The sequence below is a fragment of the Amblyomma americanum genome, chromosome 3 (genome assembly GCF_052857255.1).
Source record: "Amblyomma americanum isolate KBUSLIRL-KWMA chromosome 3, ASM5285725v1, whole genome shotgun sequence".
In the NCBI taxonomy this organism is placed as follows: domain Eukaryota; kingdom Metazoa; phylum Arthropoda; class Arachnida; order Ixodida; family Ixodidae; genus Amblyomma; species Amblyomma americanum.
In genome coordinates, this window is record NC_135499.1 from 122,391,021 (window position 1) to 122,407,487 (window position 16,467).

Here is a 16,467-nt window from a genome sequence, read left to right on the forward strand (position 1 = left end):
GCCGGGCTTGCTATCGTTGTCTCGCCATCGGATTTCGTCGTCCTCTCACGTTCTTTGGAGATATCGTGAGAAATTTTGAGTACATCCGCCATAGTATTCCCTTCTCCAAGGTCTTTTAAAATCTCGATTCGGAGTCCTAGTCGACGAGACATACTAATATAGCATCACGCTTCAGGAAGTTGCAGTATCGCTATGTTTTTCTTTTTCCTCTGTTCTTCTTTTCCATATTACCTTTTGTGTTGTACGCAGCTTGTACGGCGACTACGACCCGGACGAGGACGAACTGTCGCCAAACCTGGAGAAGCTGACCGCTCCGCTGCGGTGCCGGACAGGTCGCCAGGGTCGCCTGGACGATGACGAGTATGACTACGCGGAGTCCGACACCGACTATCACTACTGAAGCCTTCAGCGGTGGATGAAGCTGTGAACGTTCTACATGCCGTGCACGTGTACTCTTCATCGGCTGCGCGCACGTCAGTATTTGACGAACAAGTCTGTGCGCTTCCGCATCCCTGTTGCACAAACACTGCTGCGTTCCGCTGCTTTTGCAGCATGCACAAACTCGTGTCTGTGATCGTCAAATGTGCGGCAGCAGCGCTTATGCAAGTGCGCTATCTGGACAAGAAAAACACGAAGACCTCGCGAAGACCGCACGGCCTTCGTGCGAGGTACGTCTGCTCGCAGGTGTGCCGTACGGACAGGGCGGTTGTCTTCGTGAAGCCACCTGTATGCCTGTCAGCCCGACCCACATAAAGCTACGAGCTTCAAGTGGGGCGTTGAGGCTGGGCTTTGTCCATAAAGTTATTTCGTGCTCGGCGATATTTCACAATAGTTTTACAGGCTGCAGTACGTCCGTCCAAGTGATTCTTTCATCTGGTATGAATAGAGCTTGGAATTCCGAATTGTAATGTCATTGAGCCCAGGGCTTAAGCTGGGACAGCACGTGAAGTGAAATGTCCCATCTTGAACCTTACCTTATCTCACCTGTGGAGCTGGTATCAGCCAAAGAAAACACACTCACCTGCAGATCCGACAGCAAGCGTTGTGGTGAGCTGCACTTCGTGAAGGTCTTTATGGCATACATGGAACTCGGAGGACATCTCTTCCATGCAGAGGACAATGCATTCGAAACTCCCACACGTTGAATCTGGTCGCACAATGTGCCAAGATGTTTGCGCAAGCCGTGTAGGAGCCGCCATGTGTGTTTCAACGCATTGTGCCCGTACCGTGAAAGCTGACCTGTGAGCTTGAACTGACCTGGCTACGCAAGAGGTGGCGTCGGTGATACGTAGAAAAACAAACTGTGAGTGGTATTTGCGGCCCGCCGAAGTTTCGTGCTGCGACTATGGACAAACTGTAGTCTAGGACAAGAACTAAGACTTAGTTCGAGTTGTTGCGAATCGTTTCACTATTATGTTGACACAGGGAGACCGTCGTTCTCTCAGCATGAGTGCAGTTGTTGAAGTCATGTGCTTGTTGCGTCGGCTCCCGACGGCCACAAATCACCTGCCTTTGCGACAAAGCGGCTCGGAACCTGTCTCTCTCATCCGCTGTAGATAACGTTTGCCTTGCTTTGTAATATTACTTTTATTAGCTTGCGTGTGATGTATCCACTGAGGTATGCATTCTCTAATGTTTTGCCTTCTGGTTTGTGTTGGTGGTCGTTCAAACTTTGTTGTTGGTTTAAAGGCGAGGAGTCGCTTGCTTTAAAGTGTGCGAATGCTGCTGTTTTACACACGTTTCTCTTGATGATCGCGAGAGAAACAGCGTAAAGCTTTTATTTTATATTTCAAATATATTTATTGTTATAATTCAAATGTTGCGGTAGATGAAGATGTATGTATTTATGATAGATATAACGTTACAAAATCAAAGGAAAGGAAAGAATTATGTACGAGACACTGACGAATGGAAATGCCGGGTATTTCATGTCGCCAGAGTCACCGTGATTTGAGGAAAGGGAAAGAAAATACCGTTAAAGCATTCGTACATGTACATAGGCGAATGTGCCAAAAATGTCTGTGCTAACTACCAAGAGATATCACAAGTCGTGCCTTCGGTGGCCGGAAAATGAGTATCGAGGTATGGATGATATGGTGCATGCTATAAGACATTCAGTCTTCCTTCCAAGTTCGGCCTTTAAGTGAAAGTCAGTCAGTCAGTCAGTCAGTCAGTCAGTCGGTGTTATTTTAGACGAGGATTTTAGTCGCACTATGTGCGCGTGCCGCGCAGCTTGTCTAACCTTTTGTTATAGAAATCTGAAGGCCAACAAGAAAGCCCCGGTGCGCGAAATCGCAAACGTTTCCGTCAGCCATTGTTACAAGACCGGCACTAACGTTGTACCTCCACATGAGCTCTAATACAGCGTGTACAGCGTGAGGGTGACATATCAAGGTCATCCCAGAGGAAGCTAACACTACTTATCAGATGGGTGGCCTGCTCTCCACAGGCTCGGAAACTCTCACCTGCTTGCGCTTAAAGGCAGAATGCCCGACTCCATCGGTGGGATAGGTCCTTGCGCACACACCGCCGTCGAAATCTTTGTGGTCGCAAGTGTTGCTTCTTGTTTCATTTGTTGGACCAGTGTCATTAATTACACTTATGTTCAAGTGTGCCAATTCTGAGCGAATGGGATCCTTGTTCTACATGCCAATATTAATTTACTCCCTCTGCAACCACGACGTACCTCAGACAGTGACGTCTCTCCCATCTCTAGTCGTTTAGACCAAAGGCTTGTTGTCAGGGATTAAGTTTATCTAATTCAAACTTGCAAGGAGTTAGCAAACTTTGTGAGTTATGCATTTATACCGGTTTGGGGAGATGATGAATTGGCACTCGAGCTTCCTCTGCTCCTCTCAATTGTCCTTGGCGAAGATAATATTCGTCTGCAAGTATGGACGCATCTGTAGAGCTGGCAGTCCGTATGCTAACGGTACCATGACATGGAGAAAGCATTTAACGGTAAAGCAACATTAGAGTTATGACCGATGGCCTTGAAAGGGCCAAGCTGCTTGTTACATGAAGGCAAATTGGGGGCTTTTGAGTAGCTTACCTATCGAATACATGAGCGCGGACTTGGTTGTTGGACTTCTCTACACGCTTCATAGTGGAACTTCTAAACGGATGCGAAATCGTTGAGTCTGAGAAGTCTCTTAACTGTATGCCTCCCACTCACTTTCCGCCAATTATTACATAGAGAGAATATTATACTCTGAAAATTTCAGGTACCACGTGCTTTGTTAGTCACCGACCGAGAGTAGCAACAAGCTGAGTGTGACATATTTTTCTGCCATTGTCGATGCTGTTGACATTCAATCCGCTATTACCTTTGTCGAAGGGGAAATGTTTAGAATGATGACAAATGACAGCCGTGAAAGAAGTAGGTTTTGTTTCTTGTCGAGTACTCCTTTGCAGTGGGCACTAAATCTCCCTTGGACGTCCTGGGGACGTTCGAGACGTCCTGTGGACGTCGATTTGAGTTTTAGTGGTCATTCGGAAATTTATCACGACACGCATACTAGTATCTAAAGTGATTGTAACTTCCACTCGAAACTGCAGCTTGTGCGGCCAGTTTCCAGTGAATATATGCGTAAGCGCAGACTAGACTGTGAGCTTGCCGCTGAATCGTTTTTCCTTAACACTTTGCTGCCTATCTCCGGCCAAGAAATTGTGGGTTTTAGTTCAAGCACGCAATTGAAGAAACGAATATTTGCGAACATCTGCACATTTAATAACGCCCGAAGTCGTTTATAATTTGAGCTGTTCTGTTTTATAGAGCACCTAGGTACATTTTTAGCTAAATGTCGTCACTTCTTACAGAGATCGGAGTTCGTAGGGATTTAAAGAATTTACCGGGCAGATTTTCTCTCAGAACATTCTCCTAACGCGTAGCACCATGACACGCACAGAAACCTGCTCTCGACGAACTGAGAATACACCCTCACGATGTCAAGCGGGGTAAGCAGTGCGAAAAACAAGACTACACAGGCTAAACAAGGGAAAAATACCCCACCATGCTGCCGCACATTAAGGCCAATTAAATGTTACAGGATCCCCGGATATTACAGTGTTCATCCCATTGACGAAAATTACAGTGCTATACTGACACAGTACATAATCTGTGACCAGAGGTATGTGGTAGAGGCATGTGGTAGAACAATCACGATTCACTGCGATATAAATCTAGATCCCCACCATTTAGGGCAGGGGGACAGATTAGGCATTTTGTGCACGATTACTGAAATATATGCACTGTTGATAAAAACCTTCTAAAGAATAGGGCTTACCTTGCACACACAGGTAGGCTCGATGTGAACATGCTTAATTGATGTGCTAAAATGACGACGTACTAAAATAATCTGCGGGCAGTAGAAAAATTAAGGGAAATGATGTCTTTCAACGTCGTCATACGTACATTTTCCCCCACTGTCTTACGTACTTATGAACTCTTGTTCTGCGAGCAAGTTTCGCTGCGAATGATTTAGCAAACATTATATATATGATGGTGCAATTATGGTTTGTGAAGAAGCTCAGATGCAAAATTTTCCTTTCCTGACATATGAGGATATGGCGAGTCCATTATAGCGGTTTGTTTGACAAAGCGGGAAATTTACTGCAGATATATGTTTCGACTGCGCGTCCCTCTACCCCGAGTAAAACGCAAAATGAAGTTTGGCTTAATAAGTTCGACTCCTCTTTGGGGTAGCTTTACTACACGAACAAAGCGATAACACAAGCTAATTGCTAGAAAGTCAATGTGGATCTCGCCATCTCCCCAGCAGACATAGAGACCCCTTCATTGAGCAGAAACCAGCAATAACTCCACCTTCCCAGTTGAAAAACCCGACAGAAAAGTTTCTGTCGTCACAACAGATTTTCTGTAATGCTTCTGACCAAAAACTTGAAGTAACAACAGAATTTTTGTTGTAACAACAGAATTGCGTGTAGTTACTACAGAACTACAGAAAAGTACGACAGAAAAAACTACAGTAGAACAAAAAAAACACTACAAAACAACAGAACTATCTGTCGTTACGACAAATCAAACATCTTGTCGTATTTTTGACATGGTTCTGTCGTTTTTTTTTTCCGACTGGGTGCGCTGTCGCTGTGAGCTTGTACTCGTAATCGAGCGCTGCGACGACACGTGACACTCTTTACAGGTACACTTTGGGAAATGCTTAACATGCACACGTAAGCTGCATATCTGAGATAACAAACTAGCCATGTATTTGTTAACCACGTCTTGTTGGAAAGCCCACCAGCTCTCTTTCTTACGCGACCACATGCATTTTACGCCCGTTTGCGGCGACTTTAAAAGGTGCGAAATAAAAGTGTTCATAGTGTAAATACGCTTTCTATACAAACCCTGATCCAAGTCTTGAGTTTCGCTATTGCCTCTAGGGAGTGTGGTCACCGAAATATAGCGTATTTATATTTTTTTTCTTAATTATCGCTGCCAGCTCAAATGCTAAATGTCCTCGCTACCACCGCCATCGCCCCAATTTTGATCTTGTGCTTTGAGAACTCTAACGTTGCCAGACAGCGCTCATTTAATACTGATAGTGCATCTGTTCGTGTGAATGAGCTCTAGCCTGGTATAATTATGGGAGCTTTTTTTGTGGAACAGCTTTCTTGTTTTCTGCAGATAGTCCTTTTTTCCTTTTGTACATACGAAGGAATCTTGTGCATACGCCGAAAGCGTTGCCATTAAGCACGTGTTATTTGTTTGTGCTTGTTTTCCTGAGTGCGTGTATGTAGTAGTTTGAGTTCCTTACGCCGTGGACGTTGTCTACCGTGCGCCTAGCTCTCAAGGTGCACGGAACACTTCACGGAGAAGGCTCCCGCGGGTGTACGTCACCTGTAGCTCGAAGGGTCGCATGCAGCCGGCCATCGGAGAAAAGCCTTTTATGTTGTCTCTAGACGCGATGCTGCCTTCATGCATGTTTGCTCTCCTGCCATTTGTTTCCTTAGCAATGTTTTGAAAGTGTTTCTGAGGTGGAATAAAACAGAGATGGCCTTTAGTATCCGCGAAGTCCGCGTGGTGCGTATCTTCTGCATACATGTACAACATTCTCGGACAAAAGTTTTGAACATTGAAAATTTGTAAGATACATTTATGGAAATATTTGAGGTAATGATTCATTCTTCTGATGCATAACAAAATCTTCCTTTTAACATGATTCCATCGCTCGCACCGAGCAGTTAAGGGGATGGAGGAGGAAAGGCAGGGAGGTTAACCAGAAGAATAGCCTGCACGGGGGAAAGGGTTGAGGGGAGAAAAAGAACGAGAAAAGACAGTTGCAGGAAATTAGTCACTATGCAAAGTCAGAGCGTTCAGTAAAGTCACAGCCTATCGTGCAGGCCAGAAGTCCTCAAAAAGCAGAGCAGTACCTTCGAGGCCTTCACCGCCAATAACCGCCTCGGCCAGTGGCCGAGAATCTTCGTTTCCATCCATGGGCGCAGGTCTAGATGCTCCAGTGCACGGCAGAGAGACTGTCTTTCGGCGCTGTAGGCAGGGCATTCACAAAGAATGTCCATGGGCTATAGTATCATCACACCTGCAGATGGCACATGCAGGGCTGTCAGCCACACCTAATAAGGAGTAGTGCTTGGTGACAGCTACACCAAGCCACAGGCGACACGACAAAGTTCCTTCACGTCGTGGTAGGCCGGATGGAAGCCGAAGCTTCAGATCTGGGTCCAAGGTTTTTAAACGCGAATGCGAGAATTCGCCTGAATTCCACGTGGCAAGCTTGATGTCCCGCGACAGTGGTCTAAGACTACCCGCTGCGTCGGCTCTCGAGATGGGGGTGGACACACAATCGCCCTCATGGTGAGCAGTTCGCGCGGCCTCGTCCGCGCGGTGGTTGCCTGCGATGCTGCTATGTCCTGGCAGCCATTGGTAAACAATGTCGTGCCCTTTGTTCAAGGCTGTGTGGTGGAGCTCTCGGATTTCCGCGGCAAGTTGTTCATGGGACCCGTGACGAAGAGCGGATTGTAACGCTTGGAGGGCTGCCTTTGAATCAGTGAAAACTGACCATTGCTGGGGTGTTACTTCACTCATATGCTCAATGGCGACACGAATAGCAGTAAGTTCTGCACCAGTCGATAAAGTCCGGTGTGATGTTTTCACTTTCTTAACTATGGTCCTTATGGAGATGACCATGGAGCCGGAGGAACTGGAAGGGGTCACTGAGCCATCGGTGTATACGTGCAGTCGGTGTCCGTATTTCTCATGCAAATATTCTAGAGTGGTCTGTTTTAGTGCTCTCGACGATAAATCAGCCTTCTTTTTGATGCCCGGTATGGAAAGAAGCACGAGAGGTTGGTGCAAAGACGGTCTAGAGGCTAGTGTAAATTGGGTTGGTAGGAAGTCGCGATGGGCATAAATAATTTTCGCAAACGATGTACTCGGCCGGTTAGCAGGAAGACTGGCAAGATGGTGTGCGTGGATCCGAGAGAAGTGACGAATATGGGCTCTCACAGCTTCGATTGATATAGGCTGTCACTGGATTCTCCTGAGCGATGAGTACTGTTGCGGCTGCAGACGCGCATTTTGGCAGTCCTAGGCACGTCCGCAGAGTTTGAGCCTGAAACTTTGCAGACACCCTATGTTCGTTTTCCTCAAGTTTCCTAGTGCAGGGATACTGTACCGAAGGAATCCCATAAATAATGCTGCGTACAGCTGGAGCATCGACTGGATTGATGCTCCCCACGACTTCCCTCCGAGAAAGGAGAGAACGTGAACAATCGATGTCAGTCGCCTTTTCGTGTACGAGACATGTGGGCTCCATGTTAGATTACGATCGATGATTACTCCAAGGAAGCGATGGCTTCTTTCGTAGGGTATTGTTGACACATTTATGCGCACGGGGTAATACGGACATGTTCTTGCGTGTAAAGGCAACAACGGAACATTTTTCAGTAGAAATCTCCAGGCCTTGCAGGCTGGGGTAGGCCGCAAGAATGCTTGCCGCCTTTTGAAGCCTTACTCGAACTTGTGGTCGTGTAACTCCTGATGCCCAGACACAAATATTGTCTGCATAGACTGAGACTCTCGCCGACTGTGGTAGTACATCGACAAGGCCGACAAACGCAAGTTTGAAAAGCGTTGGGCTAAGTACTCCACCCTGCGGGACCCCACGGGAAGTGTAATGTGAAGATGTTGGACCGTCCTCAGTCTGCATAAATAGTGATCGGTTGGATAGATAACTGCGCATCCAGCAGAGCATGCGACCACCAAGTTCTGCAGCTTCCGAAGAGTCCAAATTAGCTTGATGAGTGACGTTATCATACGCCCCTTAAACATCCAGAAACAACGTCGCGGTCAAGCGCTTCAGATGCTTGTGATCTTGAACGGATGACACCACGCCAATCACGCTATCAATAGACGAACGTCCCCGCCGAAACCAGGACATTACATCTGGGTATCTTTGATAGCGCTCCAGATACCACTCAATTCGCGTAAGTACCATCCTTTCCTTGAGTTTGCCCACGCAACTAGCAAATGCGATTGAACGGTACGATGCTAGGTGAAGCGGCGATTATCCAGGTTTAAGGACTGGAACCAGACGACTTGATTTCCACGCGCAAGCTCCCTTCGAATGAACAGGATGCCTTGCGAGACGCGTCCGGTGGTTTTCCGACGTAGAAACGCATGGAAGTGACCACATCTCCACATATATTATTGTTCCTGGTGCCCTGGCTGCTTGTCTCGCTCAGTTGGTAGAAGCGCTTCCTCTGGGCGGCTGCCGCCGACCCACCGGGTTCCAGAGGAGGTCTGACGTCATCCACTTTCATCGCCGTCACGAAGAGGGAACGGCGCCTCCCTGATTCTGAGAAAAAAACGATAAAACTTCAGAGGCAAGGAGATAGCGTTGTGGTCTGGAACAACTTCGTCGAGCAGATGCCACAGAAAGCCAATGGGGAACACTTTTGCCGACATGGCATTAAGGCGCGGTGCTCGACGCCGTTCAAAACATCAATATGGCAGTCAAATTAAGTGGCAGGACGCCACTATACTTGATTGGCAAACTCATAGGCGGTACAACCGTCTTTTAAATAACATTCGATAACTGGATAACATCCAACAACTGGTCACACGACCGCGGTGTTAGGATTCAAAGTTTCCAATTTAAATGGTATAACTCTGAGGAAAATGCGCACACTCAAGATAGCTGAAGGGTGTTGAAGGTGGGGATCGGGGTCGCTTCTCGACGCAACCTGTGTCAAGACGACGCCCGCTCCGACCCGGACAGGAGTGCCGCTGAGTGAAGGAGTTCGTTTGTGGAGAAAGAAGACGGTTTATTTTACATATTTACAATCATGTGTGTTCAGAAGTGAGCTACCTCAACTGCATCCGCCGTCCAGTTTTATACACTTTACATAAATGATTTCCTTGCAACCTTAGGCCGCCGCGGTGGCTGAGTGGTTATGGCGCTCGGCTGCCGGTCCGAAAGACGCGGGTTCGATCCCGGCCGCGGCAGTCGAATTTCGATGGAGGCGAAATTCTAGAGGCCCGTGTGCTGTGCGATGTCAGTGCACGTTAAAGAACCCCAGGTGGTCGAAATCTCTGGAGCCCTTCACTACGGCGTCTCTCATGGCCTGAGTTGCTTTGGGACGTTAAACCCCTATAAAACCAAAACCAAACCTTGCAACCTTAAACTACAGTCAACCGTTATTGTATGCCGACGACACCGCTCTTCTGTTTACTGTAGAGAATTTGCGTGAAATTCAAGATAAAATCTCAGCTGAGTTGGAAAATGTTTTTAGGTGGTTCACATCTAATCAACTGACCTTAAATATTAATAAAACAAAGTACAGAATTTTGCAGTCTAGGAAAAAGCAATTGAATATTGAAGAACTGAATATATCCTTACTCGGAACAAAACTTCAACAAGTCATCCGTCTCCTACAAGTACTTAGGTGTATCTTTTCAATCTGACATGCATTGGAAAATACATATTACACATCTTTGTTCGAAGCTGGCATACGGATGTTTTATTTTACTTAAGACTCGTGAATGCTTCCAGTACCCCATCCTAAGCATTCTTTACTTTTCCTTTATTCAAAGTCACCTCAGTTACTGCATTGAGTCATGGGGAAACACCTTTACTACTTACCTGGAACCTGTATTCTCTCTACAAAAGCGCGCATTAAGAATTATATCCTTTTCAAGGACCTCTCAAAGTAGCATGTACTTGTACAATTCTCTTCATGTTCTGCCACTAAATGCGCTGTACGAATTCAAAATTTCTCAGATCATTCATAGAATCATAGTAACTAACGATCCACTTTCCATACATTCGTTCAAAATTCCTTAACCATACACAAGAGCTGCTACAAACGAAAATTTTAATCTACCTCCATGTCAGAACCTGTACGGGAACTGCGCTCTTATTTGGAATACTTTGCACTAAACATGAAACAAGCCCCTAATTTTACTCCTGCTTTAAAGAGGTTCTTTTTTTCAGAAATATTGTGAATAAGTGACTTAAAGGGACTATGCAACGAATAAAAAGTCACTTGTAAATGTTTTCAATGCTTATAAATGATGCTAAGAAGCATTGACACCAAGTATGAGTCTTCAGAACTGAGCCGGCAATCTATTATGAACTTTTCAAAACCGTGTTTTTCTAAATTCGCGGGCCGATTGGTGTGCTCGTAGTGACCGATTTTGGAACTAAAATCGTGAAACAAACGTCACACTACCCATGACGTCGCCAGGCAACCACACGCTCTCATTCGCTGGAGCCACGGCAGCCACGACGTCACGGGCACACTTCCGGTAGCCGTGAAAATCGTCTGCTCGTGCCGCCGCGCGACCCTCTCGGGCAAGCGCGAGCCAGGGCTTTGCCTTCGCGCATATGGTTTCAATTTTCTTCTGCCGCCTCCTTCTCTCGGGAGTTCCGGAGCCACTCGCACGGCTCTTCGTGCGAACGCATAGGGCTCGATGCCCATCGCGGCCGTAAAAGCGAGCAGTCGCACCTCGAGGTCCGGGTTTATTACTGCTAATTACCACAGATGACAAGCAAAGAAACCCGACGCGCGCCGCAATCCAGGAAGGCGAAGAGACCGGAGAGATGCCGCCACGCCGCCGACGCTGCTGCTGGGGGGCTAGGAGCGACAACCGGAAGTTGCAAAATAAACGTCAGCGGATGACGCATTCATGGGCGGGGCCCAGTCCCAGAGCTGTTTTCTTTATTTTTGTCTGGTGCTACTCGTGAACGAGTTGATGAGGGAGAGGAGGAGCGTAAGTTTTAATCATCTATATCTTCGCTTTTATTGATGCTAGCTCAAAAATTCTTGCACTGGGGTGATGAGTGATCGAATGCCTATCTCTCGTCTGATTTACGTAATCTCAATTAATTTATTGCATAGTCCCTTTAATATTCATTTTTGTATAAACTATGCATGTAATGAGTTATTGTGTTATGGATTGTATTTCTTGTTTCATTTGTTCGCGTGCTGCATTTATTTTGTATCCTGTGTTGATTATGGACCCGTTTCTAGCCAGTGGCTATGGGTCCATCAATGTTTGTATTTCGCAGGATATGCAATAAATAATGAATTAATGAATGAACGAATGAATACGCGAAAATTTCGAATTAGAAAGGTCGTTCTTGATCTGCATAATGTATTTCTTGTTTTCGTTGCGTTTCATACCAGATCATTTTCAATGAACCACCCATGAACTATACTTGCGATTCATTTACTGGGTGGTTCCAGATAAGATTAAGTACTAACCTTGAGGCCTGGCGAGAGGACCGTAGATATCATCAGCATAGATATGTTTGGTTTGGAGGTCTACGTACTGTATAAATATCATCACCATATGTTAATGATATTATAGGCACTGAAATGCAAAAGACCATGCATGCTCCCATAAGGAACTCGAAAGAAACGTTAACATTTGTAGATTGATGAAATAGTGCTAATTAATTCAAGAGAATTGCCACCGAATATCATGACTTATTTTATTCGGTAAAAAGTTCATGATAAAAAGAGCGACACCGAATTGTTGGTTGCGTGTATTTCTCTTTGCAATGATGCCTAAGTATACATAGATCACCACGTTGAATACGCTGGCACCTAGTGAATAATTTATAACTGAGCTTTTATCTTATAGTTTCGGTTTCAACAGCCGACCATGCAGCGTCTAAGACGTCAAAGCTAAGTTCGGGTTGTGTGGGACCGAGCCTTCCCTAAGAACTAGAACAACAGTGAATAAATCAGCTGAGGTGTCACAGTTTCTTTCATGCCTCAAGTCACCTGAAGTCATCTCTGCATGTTATATATCCACCATTCACCTCTTAAAATCAAGGGCAGAGATTTTAGAAGCAAGAGGGGGCGGGGTGGGGCAATGCGAGAAATTTTACACAAAACCATTTTTTTCTACGAAAAAGGAAGTTGAATAAATGGTTGAAATAGGACCGCCACCGCCCCAACCCGTATCTCCAAGAGTGACCTTTAAATCCACCCCGGATTGAAGTCTTAACCGAACTAGCATGAAACAGAAAATCGAATATTTCCTGTGTCATGAAGTTAATACCTTAATACATTGACCTTATAGCGAAAACGGCGGCCGCATTACTATACTCGCCTTCTCCACACTCCTGCTAACCGTGGTGGCAGGCATTTTGCTAATGCCACCTTAGCCAAATGTTACTCTACGGACCTAATACAAGGCGTACTAATCTGGCCATCGCAATATCTACCGATCACGTGATTGTAATCAGTATCGTATGATGGCTGCTATAAGCAGCATGTGCTCAAGAATTAATGGAAGAATGTTTATTTCAGCCTTTTTTTATTCAAAAACTGAAATAAGCATTTATTCACTTTAAATGGGTTTGAGTGCTTGTTGAAGCCGTGAGTCGATGACTGCGTGATTCTTTCTTGTGCAAGCATTCTTGGCATCACACCATGACCAGGCATGGGCATCATCGAAGATACATGTATCTGCGAAACTATTTTTCGTTATATTTTCTGCATCTGTATCAGGTATCGCTTGGTAAAAATGAAAGTACCTGGAAATCGGTATCAAAAATGCATTTATTGGGTACCATGTATTTTAACGATACTCGATAGTCAAAAATACTAAGAACAGAAAAACAACATCTCTGCTGCGGGAAACTAAAAAACTTTTACTCACGAGTTAAAAAAATATGAGACGGATGAAAACGCGCGGCTTTCCTTGTTCTTCGTGGCGAGTTTTTTTTTTTTTTTCCTGAGCTGCATGACGCCATGCCGAGGCCTTCTTCCGTTGCTTCCGTGTGGAGGGGAGTCTCCTCATCCCTTGCAGGGTGCCTGGGTGTCATTGTCCCTTTTTTGCTCCTTGTTTGGTTCGTTTCAAGCATGAGGAATCTTCGCTTAGAGGGGAGACGGTCCAGCCTAGCTTCTTTTGCCGAAAAGTGTCTTCGTGGAACATCATGGCTTCTTGCATTAACTAGAATTAAGACACCGATAAACCATGCACGTGTATGGTTGTCAAAATAGCTGCAGGAATCCACCGGAAAGCGGTCCCAAACAGAGACCCCGAAAGAGGGAAGGTCAATGGGGGCAGTGGCCCTCCGCCTCTAACATTTCTCTATAAGGGACCAGACGTGGGCAAATGCCCACATTTTTACCTTCCCTCACTCACCTTCACTTTTGAATCCATGGCCCTCCCTCACCCTCGTACTCATTTTTAAAAGTTACCCGGTCCCCCCTCACCCTCACTTCGAAAAATTTGCTAGCCCTCCATCGTCGTCGCCCTCACATCGTTGGCCCTCCCTGACCCTCACTAACAGTCGTTTTAAAACTCGAGTAATTTTTGTAGTCGGCAATTTATGGCGATACCACTGAGTAATAAACATATAAGACAAGCTCTCACGGCATTACTGGACGAGAGGCTAGATGCTTATATTGTTGTGTATGTCCGTATACGTGTGTGTGTTGTCTGAGCTAATACTTGAGACAAAACCGAGACAGCTAGCAACTTAAGCACCAAAATATCACTCTGCCTTTACTTATGGCACGCACTGCGTGTATACACGTGCCCTGCACTCATAACATTTCATTGTTATCTATATGCACTGCTAAAAATAGTCAGCGTGTTATTGTGTCTGGGTACAAAAGGTAACGTACGCCAACAATGTTTAAAAATGCAATGCAGTAGCGTTTATCATGACAGTTACAATAAGTGCTAATCACAGAATAGACTCATAACAAGGAAAGTTTGTAGGTCGCTTAATTATCATTACCCAATGACATTGCGATAGCACTGGGTCTTCTGAATTTCACTGCTTCTAATCCTCCGCCATTTCGTGCGGTTTGCTGCATGCTCGTTTGATGACGCTTCCACGCGCCCGGATGGAAGATGATGAAGACCGTTCTTTAAGCAGCGGGAGAGACTGGCTGATTTTTTGAAATCAAAACTCTCATCCCTTTTCTGATATTGAGGAAGAATTCACCGGTGTTGGGCTCCCACGTGCTTTTCCTTTTTATTAACTGCGTTCGGGTGAATAGCCACCCGATTCTTGGCCGATCCCCCAGTGTGGGTATGTGCTATCTTTTGACAGGCTAACAACAACAACAACGACTGGCTGTTTAACACGGGGGAACGCGGGTACGTGACAAAGACGACGACGTTGCAAGTACAGCTCGGGATCATTGATTTTTCAAAATTCACGATTCGTGCTACCATTTTGTCGTTATCTTCCATGGAAACTTCTTTGTTTATTCTACTACACCTTGGCCAATCCCCCCGCGTGGGTATGTGCCATATACCTGGGATGAAGAAGAAGAAGAAGAAGCTCGAGATCGTGGCAGTTCATACAGGCAGGATGTTGAGATTTCTCCCAACTGATCGTTCACCTGAGGGAAGTGTATCAATCGACGGACTTTAAATCAGAGTGGCGTTCCCTCTTGGCGATGTGCTCAGCCCTACCTCGCGTCTAGTACTCTGCTGCTCTGTCTTTCTGCGATAAGTTTCGTGGCGTTTCCTAAAGGCTTAGTGAATAATTTAGTTAATGTAAATAGAATATATTTTCAATGTAATAAATACCATGCTTCAAAGAAAGCTGTGGCGATGGCAGATTGGTCTGAAGCTGCGGCCAGCGGAACGTCAAAACCACGACAACATGCGCCAAGAAATCAACGCACAAAGACCAACGCCACCACCAAAATACGTCACTCTACCTGATGTCGGAGGGGTCAGTGAAACCATCGCCCGATTCCCGAAAAAAAGGGGTTCTCCAGGTGGCGCACAAGCCCACAAACACTGTTGCGCTTTGCCTACCTGTTCATAAAGACCGGCCACTGCGACGCAAGCTACATCGGCGAAACCAAAAATCTCGAAGAAAGAATTCGGCAACATAAAAATAAGGTCCGCAACTTCGCAAGAGAGAGCTATCCTGTAGCCGAACATTCCGAGGACTCAGACCATATAATCAACTTCGAAGAAACCAGCATCCTAGTAACCGAAACAAATTACCACAAAAGGCTCCTTCTGGAATCCTTGCAATCCAAACCACCCCGAACAACATCAACAAAACATCAACAACATCAACAAAATAGCAACGTCGACGGCTGCTGCTGGCCGTAAAGCAGTGCTCGGAGGTATGGGTAACACCGGCGCTTCCCGTTCATCGTATGCGCGCCCTGTGATGTGAGCAATAGTTGATTTCAGATCACTGTTGTCAAAACTACACTCGTTGATAATTTGCTTTCGCTTAAACTTGTGAATTCGCTGTTCACGACCGCCGAATTCACAGACGTAACCCTGCGGACTCGCTAGGCCTAGTCGTTGCGGAAGGGAAGGGAGTCGCCGTCGATTACAGTTAATTTGGCAAGCGCTTATCGCTGGTGAGTGTTCAAGTGTGCACATGTGAGATATACCGGCTCGTTTCGCTTATTTTCAATACGGATGAGGTAGAGGCGCGAATATATTTACACCGTCTGCTCATCAGCGTGTTTTCGCTCAGCCACCGGCCTGCCGAGGACATGAAGGCTGACCGTCTGCCGATCGGATTCGTCGGTGTGGTTGGACTAGAAAACTTGTCCCACTGCAATTATATGCTGCTGTTGACCGTGACAGTGTCATTGTCGCACCAGTGTGACCGCAGTGACCACCGCCATTGTCATCGTCGTTGTACACTGAAAACGAGCTGAGCAAATTTCAAATGCGTTCGGAAAGTGTCGCATAGCACCGCGGGAGTCCGAGGAGTCCGAACGTCATTCCAAGTCTCAAATGCAATTCGACTCAGTTGTCATTCGAACGTGCCCGTGTTGCACAGGTAACAGAAAAATGGCTGTTGGGCAAACTAAGAGAGGAGGCTTACAAAAAAAAGCGAGAGACTTTTGCTCTTTTTGAGCCAGAACCTTAGGATGTGCTAGTATCAAATGTTTGGTTGCGAGCTGAATATTTTCGAACCTTTTTGAATATAGGCAAACAAAAAATACATGTTGCTGGTAACGGCTGAA

General features: G+C 45.9%; 1 protein-coding gene across 6 annotated transcripts in view; it reads left to right on the plus strand.

Moving 5' to 3' along the window:
• Positions 1-6,034, plus strand: part of LOC144124864 (serine/threonine-protein phosphatase 2A regulatory subunit B'' subunit beta-like) — a 104,120-nt gene extending 98,086 nt beyond the window's left edge. For all 6 annotated transcript variants that reach the window (XM_077657781.1, XM_077657780.1, XM_077657782.1 and 3 more), the window contains exon 13: positions 250-6,034. In XM_077657781.1, coding sequence (XP_077513907.1) covers positions 250-400 — 151 coding nt within the window. In that variant the 3' untranslated portion in view covers positions 401-6,034. The remainder of the gene's footprint in view (positions 1-249) is intronic.
• The last annotated feature ends 10,433 nt before the right edge of the window (positions 6,035-16,467 follow it).